Source organism: Chelmon rostratus, chromosome 15 (assembly GCF_017976325.1).
Source record: "Chelmon rostratus isolate fCheRos1 chromosome 15, fCheRos1.pri, whole genome shotgun sequence".
Lineage (NCBI taxonomy): Eukaryota > Metazoa > Chordata > Actinopteri > Chaetodontiformes > Chaetodontidae > Chelmon > Chelmon rostratus.
This window is the reverse complement of record NC_055672.1, coordinates 9,862,741-9,879,395: the sequence shown is the minus strand read 5'-3', so window position 1 is coordinate 9,879,395 and position 16,655 is coordinate 9,862,741. Positions and strand designations below refer to the sequence as shown.

The window sequence follows — 16,655 nt, the reverse complement described above, 5'->3', positions numbered from 1 at the left end:
AGCACTCTATCCTTGTATGTCACAATGTGATTTACCTCTGCACAGGATTAGCCAGTGACTCCGCGCATACAGTCTGACAGTGAGGGGCAAGGACAGCGAACATAACTAACATAACCTTTGGACGTAAACTTAAAATCCCTTTTAGCATGCACTCAACCCCCACAGTGACAACGCAGACCAGTGAAATGCTGACCTTGTGCTCACTAGGAGCAAAGAGGAAAGCTCTCTGTTTGTAAATGTTAACTAGAGTGAAGCCCTAACAATGACAACACAGGTCCCTTAAATCCCTGAGAGCCAGGAGCAGAGCCCATAGCTCAGGCAGGGGACGGGTTTCTTTTAAAAGTTTTTTTTTTTTTTAATCCAGCTGCAGAATGGGTCCATTTGCTGTAGTAAGATTTTGTGCACAATTTTTTTTCTACTGTACAGCATAGTAGACTTGCGCTGAAGTGGTCTCTTAACAGACCTGACTACGACTGGAACTCATCACTTGTTAGTAGAAGGGGATACACTTGTTTAATTTAGCACAGGAAATTTTGTATGCCACCTTGTTATCTGGAGGAATTCAACACTTTATAGTAAGGGATACAACTTTTTACTCTTAGTCCAGGTAGTTTTGTATGCTGTAGCACTGGCTTACCTTGTCTTAGTAGATGACCGTGGTGTGCAACAAATTCTTTCCTCTTTCTGTTCAAATACACCTTGCAACGGATAATGACTGAATCTACAGCTTGGTCTTCTGTGATGAGAAAATATCAGAAGTCAGCTTTGATGTTCAAAATATGATTTAGTTTTGGAATTAATGAAGAGGGGTTACTGGTTTTGGATTATTAGATCATGAGTTAAGTGTTGATGGTTAAATGTCATGCAAAAAATGGTGAAACTGGTAACTGTTTAATTATTCATCCATGTATTGATTTTAACCCTCAAACACAGCATTTAGCATAAAAAGCAGGGAGCGAGGTTTGCCTAATGCTGAGGGCTTAAAAGCATCCACTGCAGGCTCACAGATTTACCATCTCTTTTAGTCTCAAGTCATGAATACATGCCAGTGAGATAGAAAAGCTTAGGTGGAAATTGGCTTTAACGGGGCATAACTGTGTGGCCAGCAGCCCAAGTCGGCACTGATAACAAGGCAATTAGCAAATTAGCTGCTTTTATTTCTACACCATTTACGCGGCCCATCAAGGACCAAAAACATGTGCCTGTAAAACTCTGCAGTATCTGTTTACATAGAAAACTGTGAACAAGGCACATGGATATGGACTGAGACGTACAGAATGACGACGAAGACATTAAAAAAAAAAATCCTGAATTAATTTATCTAGAGTTTTACTGAAATAGTTTTGCATCAATATATTAACTTCTCCAATAACTCCAATTACATTATGATACTCAAGATAATATTCCCTTATGATTAAAAATTAACAATATTCCAATTCCTGGATAAGCTGTCTGCAGTATATTATCATTTTATCATTTTGCTCCCTATCTTGAAAACATACTTGTCCTTCTAGAGCACTTCATAATGGTGTTGATAGGGTATTACTAGAATTATGTGCAGTAACTATCTACCTTTTGTGTTTTCTGGGGGCTGGCATCCCAGAGGATTCTGTAGATATAGTCTCCCACAGTTATGGTCCCACACCTGAGCAGCGTCATGATTTTTGTTTTGCACTGGTGTGAGACTTAAACTGGAGTGGACAGAGTTGGCAGCAGGCTGGCATCTTCTCTGTTCCTCCTGCCACAACGTGCATGGTGAGCTGTCAACTTTTTCATCTACCACACACAGCATCCTCTACTAACTGAGAGCCAGGAATTCATTATCTGATCATTTGGCCAGATGGACATACAGCATGGTGTCAATAGCTGGATCGGTACTGTAGCTGTTTCTACAAAACCATAGGTTTGACTCTTCAAAGTGTTTTTCAAGGAGGACATGTAGTTTTTTTTGGGTAAAGTCATTCATAATACAAGGATCTATATCAAGGGTAGTGCAATGTGTCTTGTAGGCATCCATGAGTTTCTTAGATTTTGTGCAGTTAAAACAAGACTACTAAATGTAATGTTCAGATCTACTGGAGGCGTGTGATTGATGCAACACTTGCATTCCATAATCCATCCTACTCTAAGGACCCCCAGGTTCAGTGCTCTCTGGGACACCACTACCTTCCCACCTACTCATACAGAGACTATAGTATGCACTAGGGTCACTTTAAGCGAGTTAAATATGGACATGGCTTTCAGAGTAGGAGGGAGGTCAAGGCAACGTAGCAGAATGTTGAAGAGCATGGGCAGCTTAATCATTGATGAGCGGAGAATGGGTTCTCACACAGAGTAAGAAAAAGTTATTTAACAGCAACTACAGTGTCTATACACATATTTCACATCACCTTGTTGCAATGTATTATGTGTACAATAATACGTTTCAAAGCTGCAGCTTCACCCAGAAATCCGAAAAATATCTCTCTTTTTACATTATGAGTGAAAGCTTTCACTAAGCATGTTATCATTTACAAAAGACTCTGGGTAAGTCATTCTGTGACTTGCTCACAGTAAGATTTGTAGTGCTAACAGAGAGACATTAAAAATTCAGCAACATAAACCATTTTTTGTTTGTTATCAAAATGTCTACTTCTGGTAATTGATTACTGTACTGTATATGTGGGGCAGAAGGACAGCTTGCAGGAGGCAGATTCAGGATGTGTTTCCATAAATAATTCCATGAATAATACAACAGGTTGAATGGTGCTCAAAGATGAGGCTTGGGGGTAAACAGATCAATATCTGATTAAACCGCTCAGGATTCTGCATTCTCTACTGGGTTTTACTGTAGAAGAAACCATCGACCAGCACCAGAATCCTTCATCACAATGGGTAACAAACACACAATTTGGAGTCAGGAAATGACCAATTTTATGGTTTTACATCTACGCTTTACATGTCTAAATCATTTGGGACTTGGCTATGTTTTGATCAACAGCCTGTCATCACTTGTTAGTTGGGCATGGAATGATTATTATTTTCAAAGGGAGAGGTTAGCTTTCAACTAACACAGCCTCATAGATTCAGTATCAGTGTCAATAATTAAGGGACTGTTACAGCTCTTACTGTGATGTTTATTGTTATTATAAAGGGTGGAAACCAATTGAAAATAATGAGTTTCACACTCCAGGCACACAATAAAATGTGTCAACATCATATAAATAAGAGAAAATTATTATTTAGTGTTGCATTGAGTATTTCTGTGTGCTTTAAACCAGCTGATCTGCGTCAGACGCTTTGAGTCACAACTGATGCATTTTGTTGGACATCCTCATTGACCTCACTACAGCAACAGATGTTGTATACGAGGAATAAACATGCATTTTCATACATGCCAGGTGCTGGTTGTCATCATACATAGTTAGATTCAGACTGGCTTATAGCACAGCATGACAGCAGTAAGTCTGGCACTGTAGAGCCACTGTGGTCTGAACAGAAATAGTAGTTGTGTTTGTCTTACCCCCCAGCAGTTTGGCCTGACAGTTGACAAACTCTGGTTTCCGCGCTGAGCTGTAGCGCTGGCAAGTGTGGTGAAGAATCTGGATGAAGGTGCACTTCTCTCCTGCTGATCCAGCAACCCACTGGTCAAAAGCATTTTCGAACATCAGGTCGAACTCTGGACAGTCCTTGGAGAGAATACCAGAAAGAGCAAGTCATGAGTACAGCAATATTCATGGTAACTCAAGAATGGCCCCTGGCTATATCAACTAAGTGGACAGCAGCAGTTGAAGGGGACCAGAAATTACATACTTTGTTGGGGTCAATGCCGTTGACCTGCCGTAGCTGGTCAATGGTCCACTGTGACCGTTTTACGAAGGCAGAAGATCCTTGGAACTGTTTCACCTTAGTGATGGATACGTAGGATGGTTTCTTATTGGTCACTGTGGAAACAAAAACAATAAAACACAACAAAATTAAATTCCAAAATATGAGGTTTCTGTGTATGTTTAATATAAGATGAGAAAAACTGGATTAGGATAAATGGACAGTTAAGGTCACAAGATGAGGAATATAAAGAGTCAAGCAGAAGAACAAGCTTCCTTTTGTGGGCGGTAGAAACAAAGGGATCCATTAACAATGGACATTTCACTGTTGGAGCCAACAGCAACAGAGACCATGATATAATTTCCTATGAGAGGACAGTCTAACCATGAACGGACAAATCCTGTGAATATGGATTTGGCTTTTGTGTTTATCCTGCCAAACTATGTGCAATGATCACATATACAGTAAACTGTGCAATGACTTTCTGATGTGTTCCAGCTACATAAGGAACATGTTTCCACACTACAACACAACACTTGGTTATATTGTCCCTGTCAAAGTATAAATTGGTGAGTATTTTTTTTGTGCTGTACACAACTCATTTCTCTTGAGGAAAGTGATGTATTTCTTCCAGTGCATGGCTGACTGAATCTATGCGGGTAACAAATTACACTGCATTCAAGCATGGAGGTATTGCCTTTTAAACAACTTACAAGAGAAAAATGGACATAATGATAACACAATCAGTGGCTCAACAGTGGCTTTATATTGAGCTTCCATTATAATTCTTAGGTATTGTGTTTTATGTGTAGGTTCAGTAACATCATGCTTAGTTGGTTTATAACATTTGTACAATCCAGATGAAAAAAGTCTGTTGTCTGCATATTCTTGAAGCCATTTTCTTTGTACTTTGACCAAATGAGCTTGTCCACCAATACTAGTAACATGCTAATAAAGTGTAATGTTTGACTAGCGAAGGTGTTGTATGGTTCCAAAACTTCAATTTAACTTTTCACCTCCTGTCCAGTGACATCATCATTGTGTCCTCAGCTTGGCCTCGCTCGCCTCAGCATTACAGTGCCTTCACTTCTATTCCCATGAATATCTGTGTTCGACTCTTCCCGTACAGAGATCAACACCACCACATGTTTATAGATCATCGAAGCTCACAGTTCTATTATGTGCCTGGACTTTGAACATCTCAGGAGCAACATTGCTTTTATAACCCCGGCAGCGAACTTCTGCTTCCGCTCTCCCACATTTGCCATTGTGTCATCTCGGAAAGCATTCGGGTCACTTTCACCGCTGTTGCTCTTTACTCTGCTTCTAATCTCTCCCAAATCACTAGCATCCCTGCTGGTTGCAATGTTACATTTTGCCTTTTGTTCATGCTTGCTTTGTGAAAGATCCACCACACCTTTCTCTGGGAATGATTTTGAAAATATAGGTAGGGCTGAATGTTACATCAGGTGATACAATCAGTAAGCGAACTCCCCAGAGAGGAGGGATGTTTGGATATGTTTTGTGTATCCATTTAGACAGCTGCAGTTAATACTTGTGGTGCTGACCTGAGGTTGCACGCTGGTACAGACAGACTGAAGCAGACAGATACAATATAGGCAGATGGGCAGGTTCTTTCAAATCTTTTCTTTGAGAATTTATTTTTATTCAAACAGACAGCCACTGCCATAACAAACACATGAAGTGATTGATCAGCTCTGTCTCAGGTCACACAGAAGGCTAATAGAAGCTCCAGAAACTGGAAAATTTCATAAAGAAGACGACAGCTGGATGTAATGAACCAGTGTGCTGAAGGGTAGGTGTGTAGAAACTCAGGTCATCCAATTCGCAGTAAGAATAATTTGTCTCTGACTATAGCACATTTTCCCCAAACCGATTAAGTAGAAATGGGGTTTTATTGCTCTCAATTGGTAAGTGGAGGACTGGTAGCGGAGAGATAAAAAACCACAAGTACATTATGAATTCAACAAGGGACCGTCTTTCTCTTTTAGATACGAGCCTCGCTTCCATCTTATCCTACCAGAAATGTTCACTACTGTATGGAGCCGGGACTAACGACTATTTAGCGATGAATCTGTCCATTTTTTTTCAATTAACTGAAACTACTTTGTCGATAAAATGTCAGAAAATGGCAAGAAATGTCCATCACAAGAGACACAATTTACATATTATATTATATTAAACAATGCAAACAGTGAATGTTTGGCATTTTTGTATAATAAATTACTTGTTATTTCATTTGTTTTAGTAAAATGTGTAAACTGCCTTCCAATCAAGCACAATATACCAAGTGTTTTATAATTTACTGTAGCAGCCATTCACATCATGTCCCAACGGTTGTAATTTTTTTCACCTACAGCATACTGTAACACAAGAGATGAAAAAAAGAAAAAAAAAATCATGATGGTGAATGATTGCAACCCCCGTGCCTGAGAGGCTTTGACTGACACATTCCTTCATTAGCATATTCACATATCACACGCTTTGTGATGAGGCTGCTTTCAAAACAATCACAATGACTTCAGGATTAGAATAACTGTTGCGTAACACTGAAGAAAGGGCACGAACCATGTGAAAACTGCATACTCAATGATCTGTTTTGCACATGTAGAGGAAAATTTACTGCTCGCAATCTGGTAGCACTGTTTGGCTATTTGCCAACTTTCTTAAAATAATACTATGACATTACACTGAGACCTGGCGACTGAAATGCATCAGTGAACATGTAAAAGAGACCTGTCGTCTCCAGGCCATGGAGCTACATCATCAACACTTCAACACTGAGATCTTAATCAAGCTGCCAGACACCTTTGAGCCTCTCAAATCAATTTCATATTCAGCTGTTGACTCCCACCTTGTCAAAGTTGCTCCCCTGCATATTAAACAATTACTGAAAGTTAGAGGAGGCTGGCTTTATTCAAATGAATATCAAATAGAGGACTGTGAGAAAATCTGTACTCAGGCCCTTCTGCTTAAATGAAACCTCAAGTTGTTCTCATGATAAATTTACCCATTGAGTGATGCTGAGTGTGAAGATAAAAATAATTTAGAGAAGGAATTATCAAAAGAAAAATGACAGAAGCAAGCAGGGATACAAAAACTAATCATAGAAGGGAGTACGATATTTGTTTCACATCATTCAGCATGTTGACATTTTACCTCATTCTATCAATACTTGATATCCAGCATCACAGCAAGCTTCTCATCAGGACTGTATCTTGTACCATAATTCAGCTAGTCTACTATTAAACTACACAATACTCTGGCCACAGTTTAAAAATTCACATAATATTCAAGGTGGAAATTTTTCATGGGAATTAACAGGAAATAACAGGAATTAAATGGAAATATTGGGGTTATTTGCTCAGGCCATATTTACCACATCATATGTAGACAGAAACATATCTTTTACCATATCTTAAGTTGAACTTTAATTAAACTAGTTGATTCACTCAACATTACATTTACCTTTGATTGAACAACAAAAAAACATTGCCTATGATCCCCCTCCAAAACAGACTTCTCTCCAAAAAACAATTTTGGCCACCATATGCCCTCTGTGGACTTCCTTGATGTCAGACACTGACCTCATCTTCATTATCCAAGCCTGTTGAGGATGGTTCTGTGTCAGGTTCAAAGAGCCTCAAATTTGCCCAGACGGGCACCAGATTTCAACTCTTTGGTCAGCCTATTGTGTGCCTTGGTGTGAGTGTTTGCAAACAGGCACACGTTACGCTCCATCCATCCATCCATCCATCCATCCATCCATCCATCCATCTAACCCTTTGCAAGTCTAACCCTGATCACCATTCAACTGATGTGTTGAGACTGAGCTTCACAGTTTTACAGAGTGAAGATACAGAGATGGATAAAGACACATTTTCCCTTCTTGTACAGGAACTGAAGTGGATTGAATACGAAACTAATGTAACACGCTTCCCTGACTTTCTGTATAAATAAACATACAAATCACGGCATGAAGCCAATGTTAGAGCATAATAAACTTTAGAGTGACCAAACACCACTTGGCTACATAATTCTGTATATCTAGAAACAAGGAAAGACCACAACTACTGAGAGGCTGCCAAAGCCATTGTTTCCATGTGGGCTGTCAGAGGAAGGCCAAGCTGGGGTTCCTGCCCTGCTCCTTTCTCATGCTCTGATGGTGACATGCTCTCACTTCCTCCAGTGGATCGGTCCCTTGTTGTGCTTGGCCAAGAAGGGAAACTCGTACTGTACCATTCACAGACGGCGGACATCACAGAGGAAACATTCTGAGGCTCGGCTTTCCCTCAACGAAATATTATCATAGCTGTGGTTGTTAAGAGAGAAATGTGAGCGCTCAAAAGGTTTTAGCAAAAGCAGTAATGACATAAATGATCATGTGAGAAGTGTGCAAGTCGTCTATTATGAATGTATACAAGCATTTTTGAGAATGTTGAACACCGCGCTATGAAAACAAATATAATCCAGGACAACCAATGCCAGATATGGAACAACTATGGAATTCATGCAGAGTCATGGAATTCATACTGGAGCTTGGACCACCCACATGGGCATAAGATTAATAACTTCCTTTCCCTCATATAATACAACTTAATCCTCATGTCAACAGTGATGCTTCTTGAAAATCTCCTTCCACAAGCCAGAAATATGATAAGCATCAGCATTTTGGGCCATCCGAGAAGAGATATGAAAATCCGAACCCACAGAATAACAAAAGACCACATCAGATATGGGAGATAATGTGCAACTGTACAGTCAGGACGGCACCATGTTGCCTTTGGAATGACTGCTAGTTCCAAGAGTCACCCACAAAGAAGAAGTGAGGTAACTAACTCAAGGGTTAAAAGTGAAAAAGTTCCTGAAGTCTCAGGGAAAGGGTGATTCTTTCCATTGCAAGAATTTCATAAATTATTAAATAATTAAAATTGTTATATAGAATAGTTGTAGCTATATATCATTAAATAGGATAACAGCTATACTACTGTATAATGCATTATCAGTCGTCTGTTTATAAAACAGTTATGGATGCTTCACAAGAGCAGTTATAGGGGGATGTAAAATAAAGTGTTACCATCAAGCCACTTTGCTGCTTCTTAAAACATAAAATTAGCTTATTCCGGTGCACCAGCAGAAATTTTGCAGCAAGAATTATTCACTTCACGTGCCTGAGAATAGGAAATATGAAAACTCAACTGACCCGTGACTGTGTTGCTAAGCATATTTATATCACAGGCTTTGATTACAGTTTAAGGATATCCCGTTAATGAAGCTAAAAAGATCAAATAATGCTTTTAGTCATTTGACTCCCATCTGTCCTACTTCAAAGAAGCATGTCACGGCCTCTATCTCAACCAGGTGGTCTAAGGATCTCTTGACAAATCAGACCCCTTCAGTTTGCAGTCAAGCGGCTCTGTGCTCTGACATTAAGTAGACACAGTTGCCATGGCAATCTCATTTGCATGGCACAAAAGACACCTGAGAAGCAGGGGCTGGCACCTGGCCAGGTTCATACAAGGACAGCAAGATTCACATGCAATTTTGACTATAGATGGGATTCACAGCTAACAGAAACTCAAAGGTAATTGGATATCATTAAGACAGGAATTGCGAATGGACAAAATGCTGGGCTACAAAGTACTGTGTACTGCTGTTTGCTTGGCTTGGCTGAGGGCCAGAAATGGACTAAAGGGATGGATCATATGTGTATGGACAAACTAAACAGATGAATCCACATGAATCATTATCATTGTTGGCCTTATGGAACAAGTGAGGATCCCAAAAAAGACGCCAAGGTTGAAAACCTAAATGTTACTGTTAAAATACAACAGAGGAGCAAAATATTTAAAACAAAATATATGTTTGTGTCAGTATCCAACATTCAACATTTGGAAGTTACCTTCTGGTGTGTTTTCATCTTAATTCAAAACAAAAAACACATACATGACCCAGTGTCTGTTTAGGAAAGTTCAGATGAATTCATATGATTTTAGAAAAGACTTCATCTTAGACTAAAGAGGCAATGCAAATCCAATCAAACTACACAGATGACTTTCTTGCATGCTTCATGACCAGGGCTGCAACTAACAAATGAGTTTATCCATTCATGTGTGGTTTATTTCCACAACTGATCCATTAATGGTTTAATCTATAAAATGTTAAACAAATTTGGGAAAAATGCTCATCACAATTACCAAACAATCAGTCCAAACCCCAAAAGTTTCTTCATTTATTATCATAATGACAAAAAAAGCAGCAAATCCTTGCTTTAAGAAGCTGAAACCAGCAATTTTTTAAAATATTTGCTTAAAAAAGAACTGAAACGATTAATCGATTATCAAAATAGTTTTTGATAATCAATTAATTGTCTTTTGACCGACTGATCGATTAATCATTGCAACTCTATTGACGACCCCATCTCTTGAGGTAAGAACAACAACAACATGAATGATAATCAGTTGCATTTATGGATTAGAGAATGGTTTAGTATCTAGGTAGCGAGGACACTATCCAGCAAGGTAAACACTCAAACAGTTTGCCTCACAGGTTGAATTTTGCGGCTTGTTATTAGAGCTGTCGCCAGGGGTCACATCCAACACTTTTCTCTGTCTGGGTCTGTGATTACAGGTCTATTTTAGAGCTGCCCCCACTCTGCTTGAGCTGGAACACACTGTTATCTTCAGAAAGAAGCTGTCACTGGAATGAACCATGGCACTGGCTAGACTAGCAACAACACCCCGGAACAAAGGCCTCTACAGTCTATTCATGGGTTCGAAAACACAGTGACTTCTGTGTGCAAGTCCTCCTCAGACGGGATGGCGATCATGCAGTGGCAAGGCACCAGTAGTAAAATGGAGTGTGCATATATCACAGCGAATAGTAGCTATAGAAAAGAGATCAGCTTCGTTCAACCCTTGGGAGGGAGAAGTTACTCACACAACAGATAAGGACACTATTAGCTTAACACAGCAGCACAGAAAAAATAGACCAGCGCACAGCCCTGCACCCTCATACAACAATGAACCATTTATTAAATACTCTAACAAAGCAGTTAGAGTTTAGAGTTTTAGTGTTAAACAAGCAAACTTGTTTGTTGTATGATCTATATCAACTTTTAATAAGATTTTCATCAAACTCACATTAATTCTAAATGCCTCAGTATCTTCATTCCATGACAGTATTTTTAGTTTGTGAGCAGCAGACTGGAACTATCTGACTTTCACTTTTATTAAAACCAAATTGCAGTGAACCTCTGAATGGCACATTCTGCAAATTCTCAAGAGAAAATATTTTGTATATTTGACAAATCCTGTCAAATCTGTCACAGATAGCCAGCAAGTGAAGAAGATGTGACAAGGAAAAGTTCTTCATGTATATTTTGTCAAACATTATGCCACCTTTGAGTGTGCTGTACCTTTTATTTTGTGTTTTTTTAATTTAGTGACTAATAACCCATAAAAACAATCATGCACCAGTGCTAATAGCTGTAAACTTTCACAGTGGGAATAGGTATGGGGTACTGCTAATGGCTGTTAAAATGGCTATGTACTACCAGGAGACTAGGAGACTTATTGTTAGAGAAAATGTCTTTTTTTCATATTAAATAAAACTGAATGTGCATGCTTGCATTTTAATTAACCCAACTATGACTGACACACCACTGATATAACCTCATGTTCACATCAAGAAACTAGTTTGTGTCTTTGAGGATCTCTTGAAAGTCAAGTCATTGCTTTCATCCAAGCTCCTTTCAAAAGCAAGAATTCAAAACCCAAATGAGCTTTTTAAAACATAGCTGCCTTTTGCCTCCAGTCACATCTGTTATCCATCCAATTATAACACTCACCCAAGGACAACACATTAAAAGGATTCTGGAGGCTTGACAAATCATGTGCGTCAGCCATTCAAAATGAAAACTCTCATTTGAGGCACCAGAGCTTCTTCAAGTTCAGTTCAAATCAAAGCAACTGAGAAATTATTTAATAGAATGTGGCTGAACTGAACGTTAAACAAATAAATTTTTTATCTACTTTGCATTTTTTGAAATAAACAGATATGAAGTATATAGTCTATGTATGTAATATGACTCTATGCAGAATTTCTTTGATTTGATATGAGTGGAAAAAACAAACAAAAAAAAAAACATTCAATTGAAGTTTCAATATTATATGTACTTAATCACATCACATTTGGGGCACTGCCATTGAAATAAATGTATTAAGTATTGTTTAATGTGATCTAAGCTCTCGTGTTTCCTTGTTCATTATCTCCATCTCTTATGTTGAGATCACAGTTAAACTAAACTTGTCTTCAAGTCAACTAAAATCAAGTAACCTTCAATCTGAACTGTAATGTGGTAAGACAGCATTCTGGTTATGGGGTGATGAGATGCCATGTTGAAAGCTTTTGATAAAGTGCAAACACAATACTGATCACTGTGACATTCTCCCTTGATGTCTGAGGTGTGGAGTGCAGCTTTGGAGTTGATTAATGAAGTAACATGAAGAGCTAAGTTATCACAGAGTAAAATAATCAGAGCGGCAGTCAGTGAGCAGAAGATGAAAAAGAAAAAACTTGAGCATGAAAGTCAGTCAGGAGATAAGGTTAAAGAGGGACAGAAACCATTGGAAAAGCTGGGGCAAAGAATAATGAGAGCGTTTGTTGAACGAGTTGGCTCACTAAAGGCTTTAACTTCCCCAGTAGCTGCCAAGGTCAAAACAAAACTGTCTAATGACAAACTCATAGTGATTTATGTCACTTAGCCATAAATAAGGTCTTAATAAATTAACCTGAACACAAACGCAAGATTTTTTGTTCTGTATGAAGCCCTACAATTGAATCCTATGAAGAGAAAGAAAAGGAAAGATCATGACCAAATAGAGAGGCAAAGAAACCAATCACGCTTTCCAGAAGCAGGTCATTATGTTTCTCTTTGTCATCTTGCTTCCTGCTCCTGTGCACATCCAGAGAGAAAACACAAGGTCTCTTGTGACGCCTTCATCTCCACAGCAGAACCCCCTGAGCTCGTCCATCACCCAGTGCTCCACGGACCACTTAATCACCCAGCTATTCAAGGTTAGGCCCCAGTCCACATAGTAGACATTCCTCTAGAGCCAGAGCGCACAGATACAAGGAAATATTTAATTACACTGGGGCACTGACCTGAGGCTTCTCCCCTACTGTGATGCTATGGGATGAACTACACAACCATCACTGGTTCCTACTGGCCATGTAAAACCTGAACTGATTGTGTTTCTGTATAACTCCACCTGGCTCAAAACTAAAAAATTACATATTGTAAATGCTTGTTTATTGGCTGGCACCATTAAATTTCTATGTTCAACTTCATTGCAAGAAAATGCAAATATGCTGTTACATGTGAGAAAGATAAGTGAGAGAGTGGGGGGACAAAAACAAAAAAAGGAAAGAGTTGGTGTCAAGTCATTACATTTTGCTATACAACCTCTCGGCTCAGTTTGGAAAGAGATAAAACACATACAAAACCTGCTCTATGTGCCAAACCTCTGTTGTTAATACACGAAGACCTCATAACAACCTAATCTGGATATCATCACGCAATAGCATGCATCAGTATTTCAAACAGCTCGAGAGGAAAAAAAAAGCACATTCCTCAACACTTACTTCTTCAGGATGACCTAAACTCATGTGCCTGGAACAGATATCCTTTAACCAAAAACAACTTTTGTGTGCGTGTCACATACTATTAGAAAGGAATGGTTAGTGACAACCTGTTTGTGATCCCAAGATGCATAGTGCTTTTTGATAATTCAGAGAAAGTCAAATATGTTGTTCATCACAGAAGCACACTGTATACTCCCTGTTTTAGCATAATGCTGAAACATCTCTTAAGGAAATATTTCAAAATGTCTTATATATTATGTCACTCTTCCTTTTAAATTAAATCCTACTTGCTGTAATTTTATCTCCCCCAACTATCCCCCATCACTCATGTTCACTTTGGAGATACAGGAGTATATTTTTTGTCTGGTTGGTCTGGATTTTGGTTCTCTGATTATTCAAATAAATATATAAATAAATGATTAGTAATCTAGGAACTTAAATCTACTCTTCTACTATTCTACTAATCTGTCTATCACCCTAATATTTGAAATTGTTCACAGTTATTACTGACACGTCTGGAGGAGTTGGATTGAATACTAGTGAGTCATTCCAGTGAATTCTACTTTAAGCCCTAAAAAGTGAAATCAAATGATGAATCAAAGCACTACAGTTCAGGCTTGCTTCCAGATCTCATTTCCTGGCCCATCTGTTCTCTTTTAGACAAGGTTTAGTGAAGCACCGTCTGTACCTCATATGGAGGGAGAGACGCAGTGATTAATATTGCACAACTTGCTTCAACTATCCAAGAACACATACTGCTTATAGAGTTGAGAAAGCCTTAAGAAAATGTTTCACTGTCATGGCTCTGATAGGTCACTTCGGCAGAAGACATTTTTTGAATAGCAAAGACAATGACTACATCATGTAGTACTACACTACAGGGCACTTTGTTCTTTCAGCTTTGTTACAACTCTACTTTTCATAAGATTAAGGCTAAGAAGGCATTGGCATTTATTTGTTATTTCTGTTTTAAATGCATGATGTGTCATAGTTTTTGTCAAAGGGGAAAAAAATCTTATTATTGTGTACTGAAAAACATAGTTATATCTTTTAGTCAAGAGTTGTGCTGCCACTTGTGTGTGTCAATTTATGTTGTGGACTGGGTGAGGGTTATGTTCACAATTCCTACCACGTACTGTGTCAGACAGGATTAGAGCCCCACCTGACATGTTTTCTCTGGATTACAGGCCGAGGTCAATACTTCATCTGGAGTGAACATAAGTTAATACAGTAGAAAATATAAATCTATACCACATATTTGCGCTTCATAAGCTTTTTCCCATGGTTAGGTCAGGACCCCAGCTCTACGAGTAGCAGGGATGAATATGAAAAACTTGCTTAAAAACTGACCTCCAAATCATCCTTTGATATAAAAGATCACAGAGAGGGACAACACAAATGCCTGGTTACAAGCATGTGGATTCACACAGCAGCAGCTAACTGTCTGACTTATGCAAAGTTTTAGGGTACATGATAGATGAGGTATGTCACCAAAGAGGGATGGGTGGTAAAGAGCATCCATCAGTCTTCCTAACCAGTGACAGGTGCCCATGGAGACTACTCAGCAAGAACCTCCCCCAGAAACTTAGACCACATTATGATCAAGGTCATGAAGATAGTAAAGATGCCACGGTGAGTAAATTTTCCCTCCGGTTAATAAACTCATGACAACAGTGATGTTCACAATTAAACCAGACATTTTACAAAAACAGATTTTTTTCGATGATGCTCAATATTTGTAGAGTGATTACTTTGCTCTCCTGTCCAGACTTTACTGCGGGGCCCATTGTGGCAACCTCACTCTTGTGGTGTACTTGAAGGTGTGTTTGCAGACTAGAAGTTTAGCCTCCAGATGCTGTCACCTTCATCAGACAATGCTTACAGATTGCCTCATTGAAGTTATCAGATTCCCTATTTAAATCCAATATGCCAAATAGGCACCTTTGTGTTTTGCTTTGACACCTAATCCTAAGTCATCTTCTTGTTGGTCAACTCGCCATACTAAGCAAAATCTGACTCCTGCTACTCTCTACAGCTGCCACTGTATGGAGCGGACACTTTCAGTTTATAACTGCAGCATCCATTGGCCAACAAAAGCCAACTTCAGCAGTAAGCCTAGAAGATAAGCCAATGACATTTATAAACACATCCTTTTGCACAGAACAGAAGGCTCCATTATGTATGATCCTTAAAGAACAACAACAAAGCCCTGGAGTTATTATAATGGCATTTTTAATTCTAGCAACCTGGATTTTTCCTCTACACCAACTGCAGCTACACAGCTAAAATTATGACGATAATAAGAGCCCAGGGGAGGTCATTTTATGCCCCTGCTGGGTAGATTTTTCCCTCATAGCAGCATCTCACATTTAGAAAAGTTACCTAAAAGATAACACAGATGACATAACCTGATCTCAAAAATGACGCAATGGTGACAGATGTGTGCAATCAAAGGGTCTGCAAGACACATGTGTTCCATATTAAACTGGACATTGGTGATTGGCTGAGGGGTAGTTCCCAAAATGATTTGTTCAGTAGTAAAATCTAGTCGAGAGTCACAAAATTCACTTAATTTACAATGTTATAAACACCCTCCTGCACTGGGATGTCTGTCTCCTTTTGCCTTTATTCTTGTTTAAAATTCATTAGTGCTGTTCTCAGGAACATCTGGTCAAAGCAGGAGTGGACAAGTGGATGAATAATTCAGTACTCATTACCAATGGGTCATGGGAAGGAACAAAGAGAGGGGTGACTGGCTACATAAACATATACAATTGTACATTAGAACCATATGGGGTGAAATATCAAGCAAAGGTTTAGTGTGACACACGGCTATGTAATTCAACCTGGATCTGCCTCATGGAATTTATGATCACTGTCACAGCAGACATGTCTAAAGAATAAATGTAGTACAAGGCCTGCATTTGTGAGCAAAAAATGGCGGTGGGCAATATGGCCAAATTCTTCTATCATCTATATGTGATTTAACATCACAGTAACAGTATATATATTGGGGTCAACATTGTAAGTTACTGAAAATTAGTACTTTGTTACTGTTACTTCTTTCAGAAGTAAGTGAATTAATTTACCAAATACTGCATATAAAAGAAATTTGTTAAAAGGGAAAGTAACTTTGTGTTACTTTTACATGTCCGCTTCAAATTTCTTATCAATGCATACAT

General features: G+C 38.8%; 1 protein-coding gene across 2 annotated transcripts in view; it reads right to left on the bottom strand.

Moving 5' to 3' along the window:
- Positions 1–16,655, bottom strand: part of stxbp6 (syntaxin binding protein 6 (amisyn)) — a 64,081-nt gene that overhangs the window by 10,241 nt on the left and 37,185 nt on the right. For both annotated transcript variants that reach the window (XM_041954555.1, XM_041954554.1), the window contains exons 3-4: positions 3,793–3,923; positions 3,503–3,668 (exon numbers count right to left, since the gene is read on the bottom strand). In XM_041954555.1, coding sequence (XP_041810489.1) covers positions 3,503–3,668; positions 3,793–3,923 — 297 coding nt within the window. The remainder of the gene's footprint in view (positions 1–3,502; positions 3,669–3,792; positions 3,924–16,655) is intronic.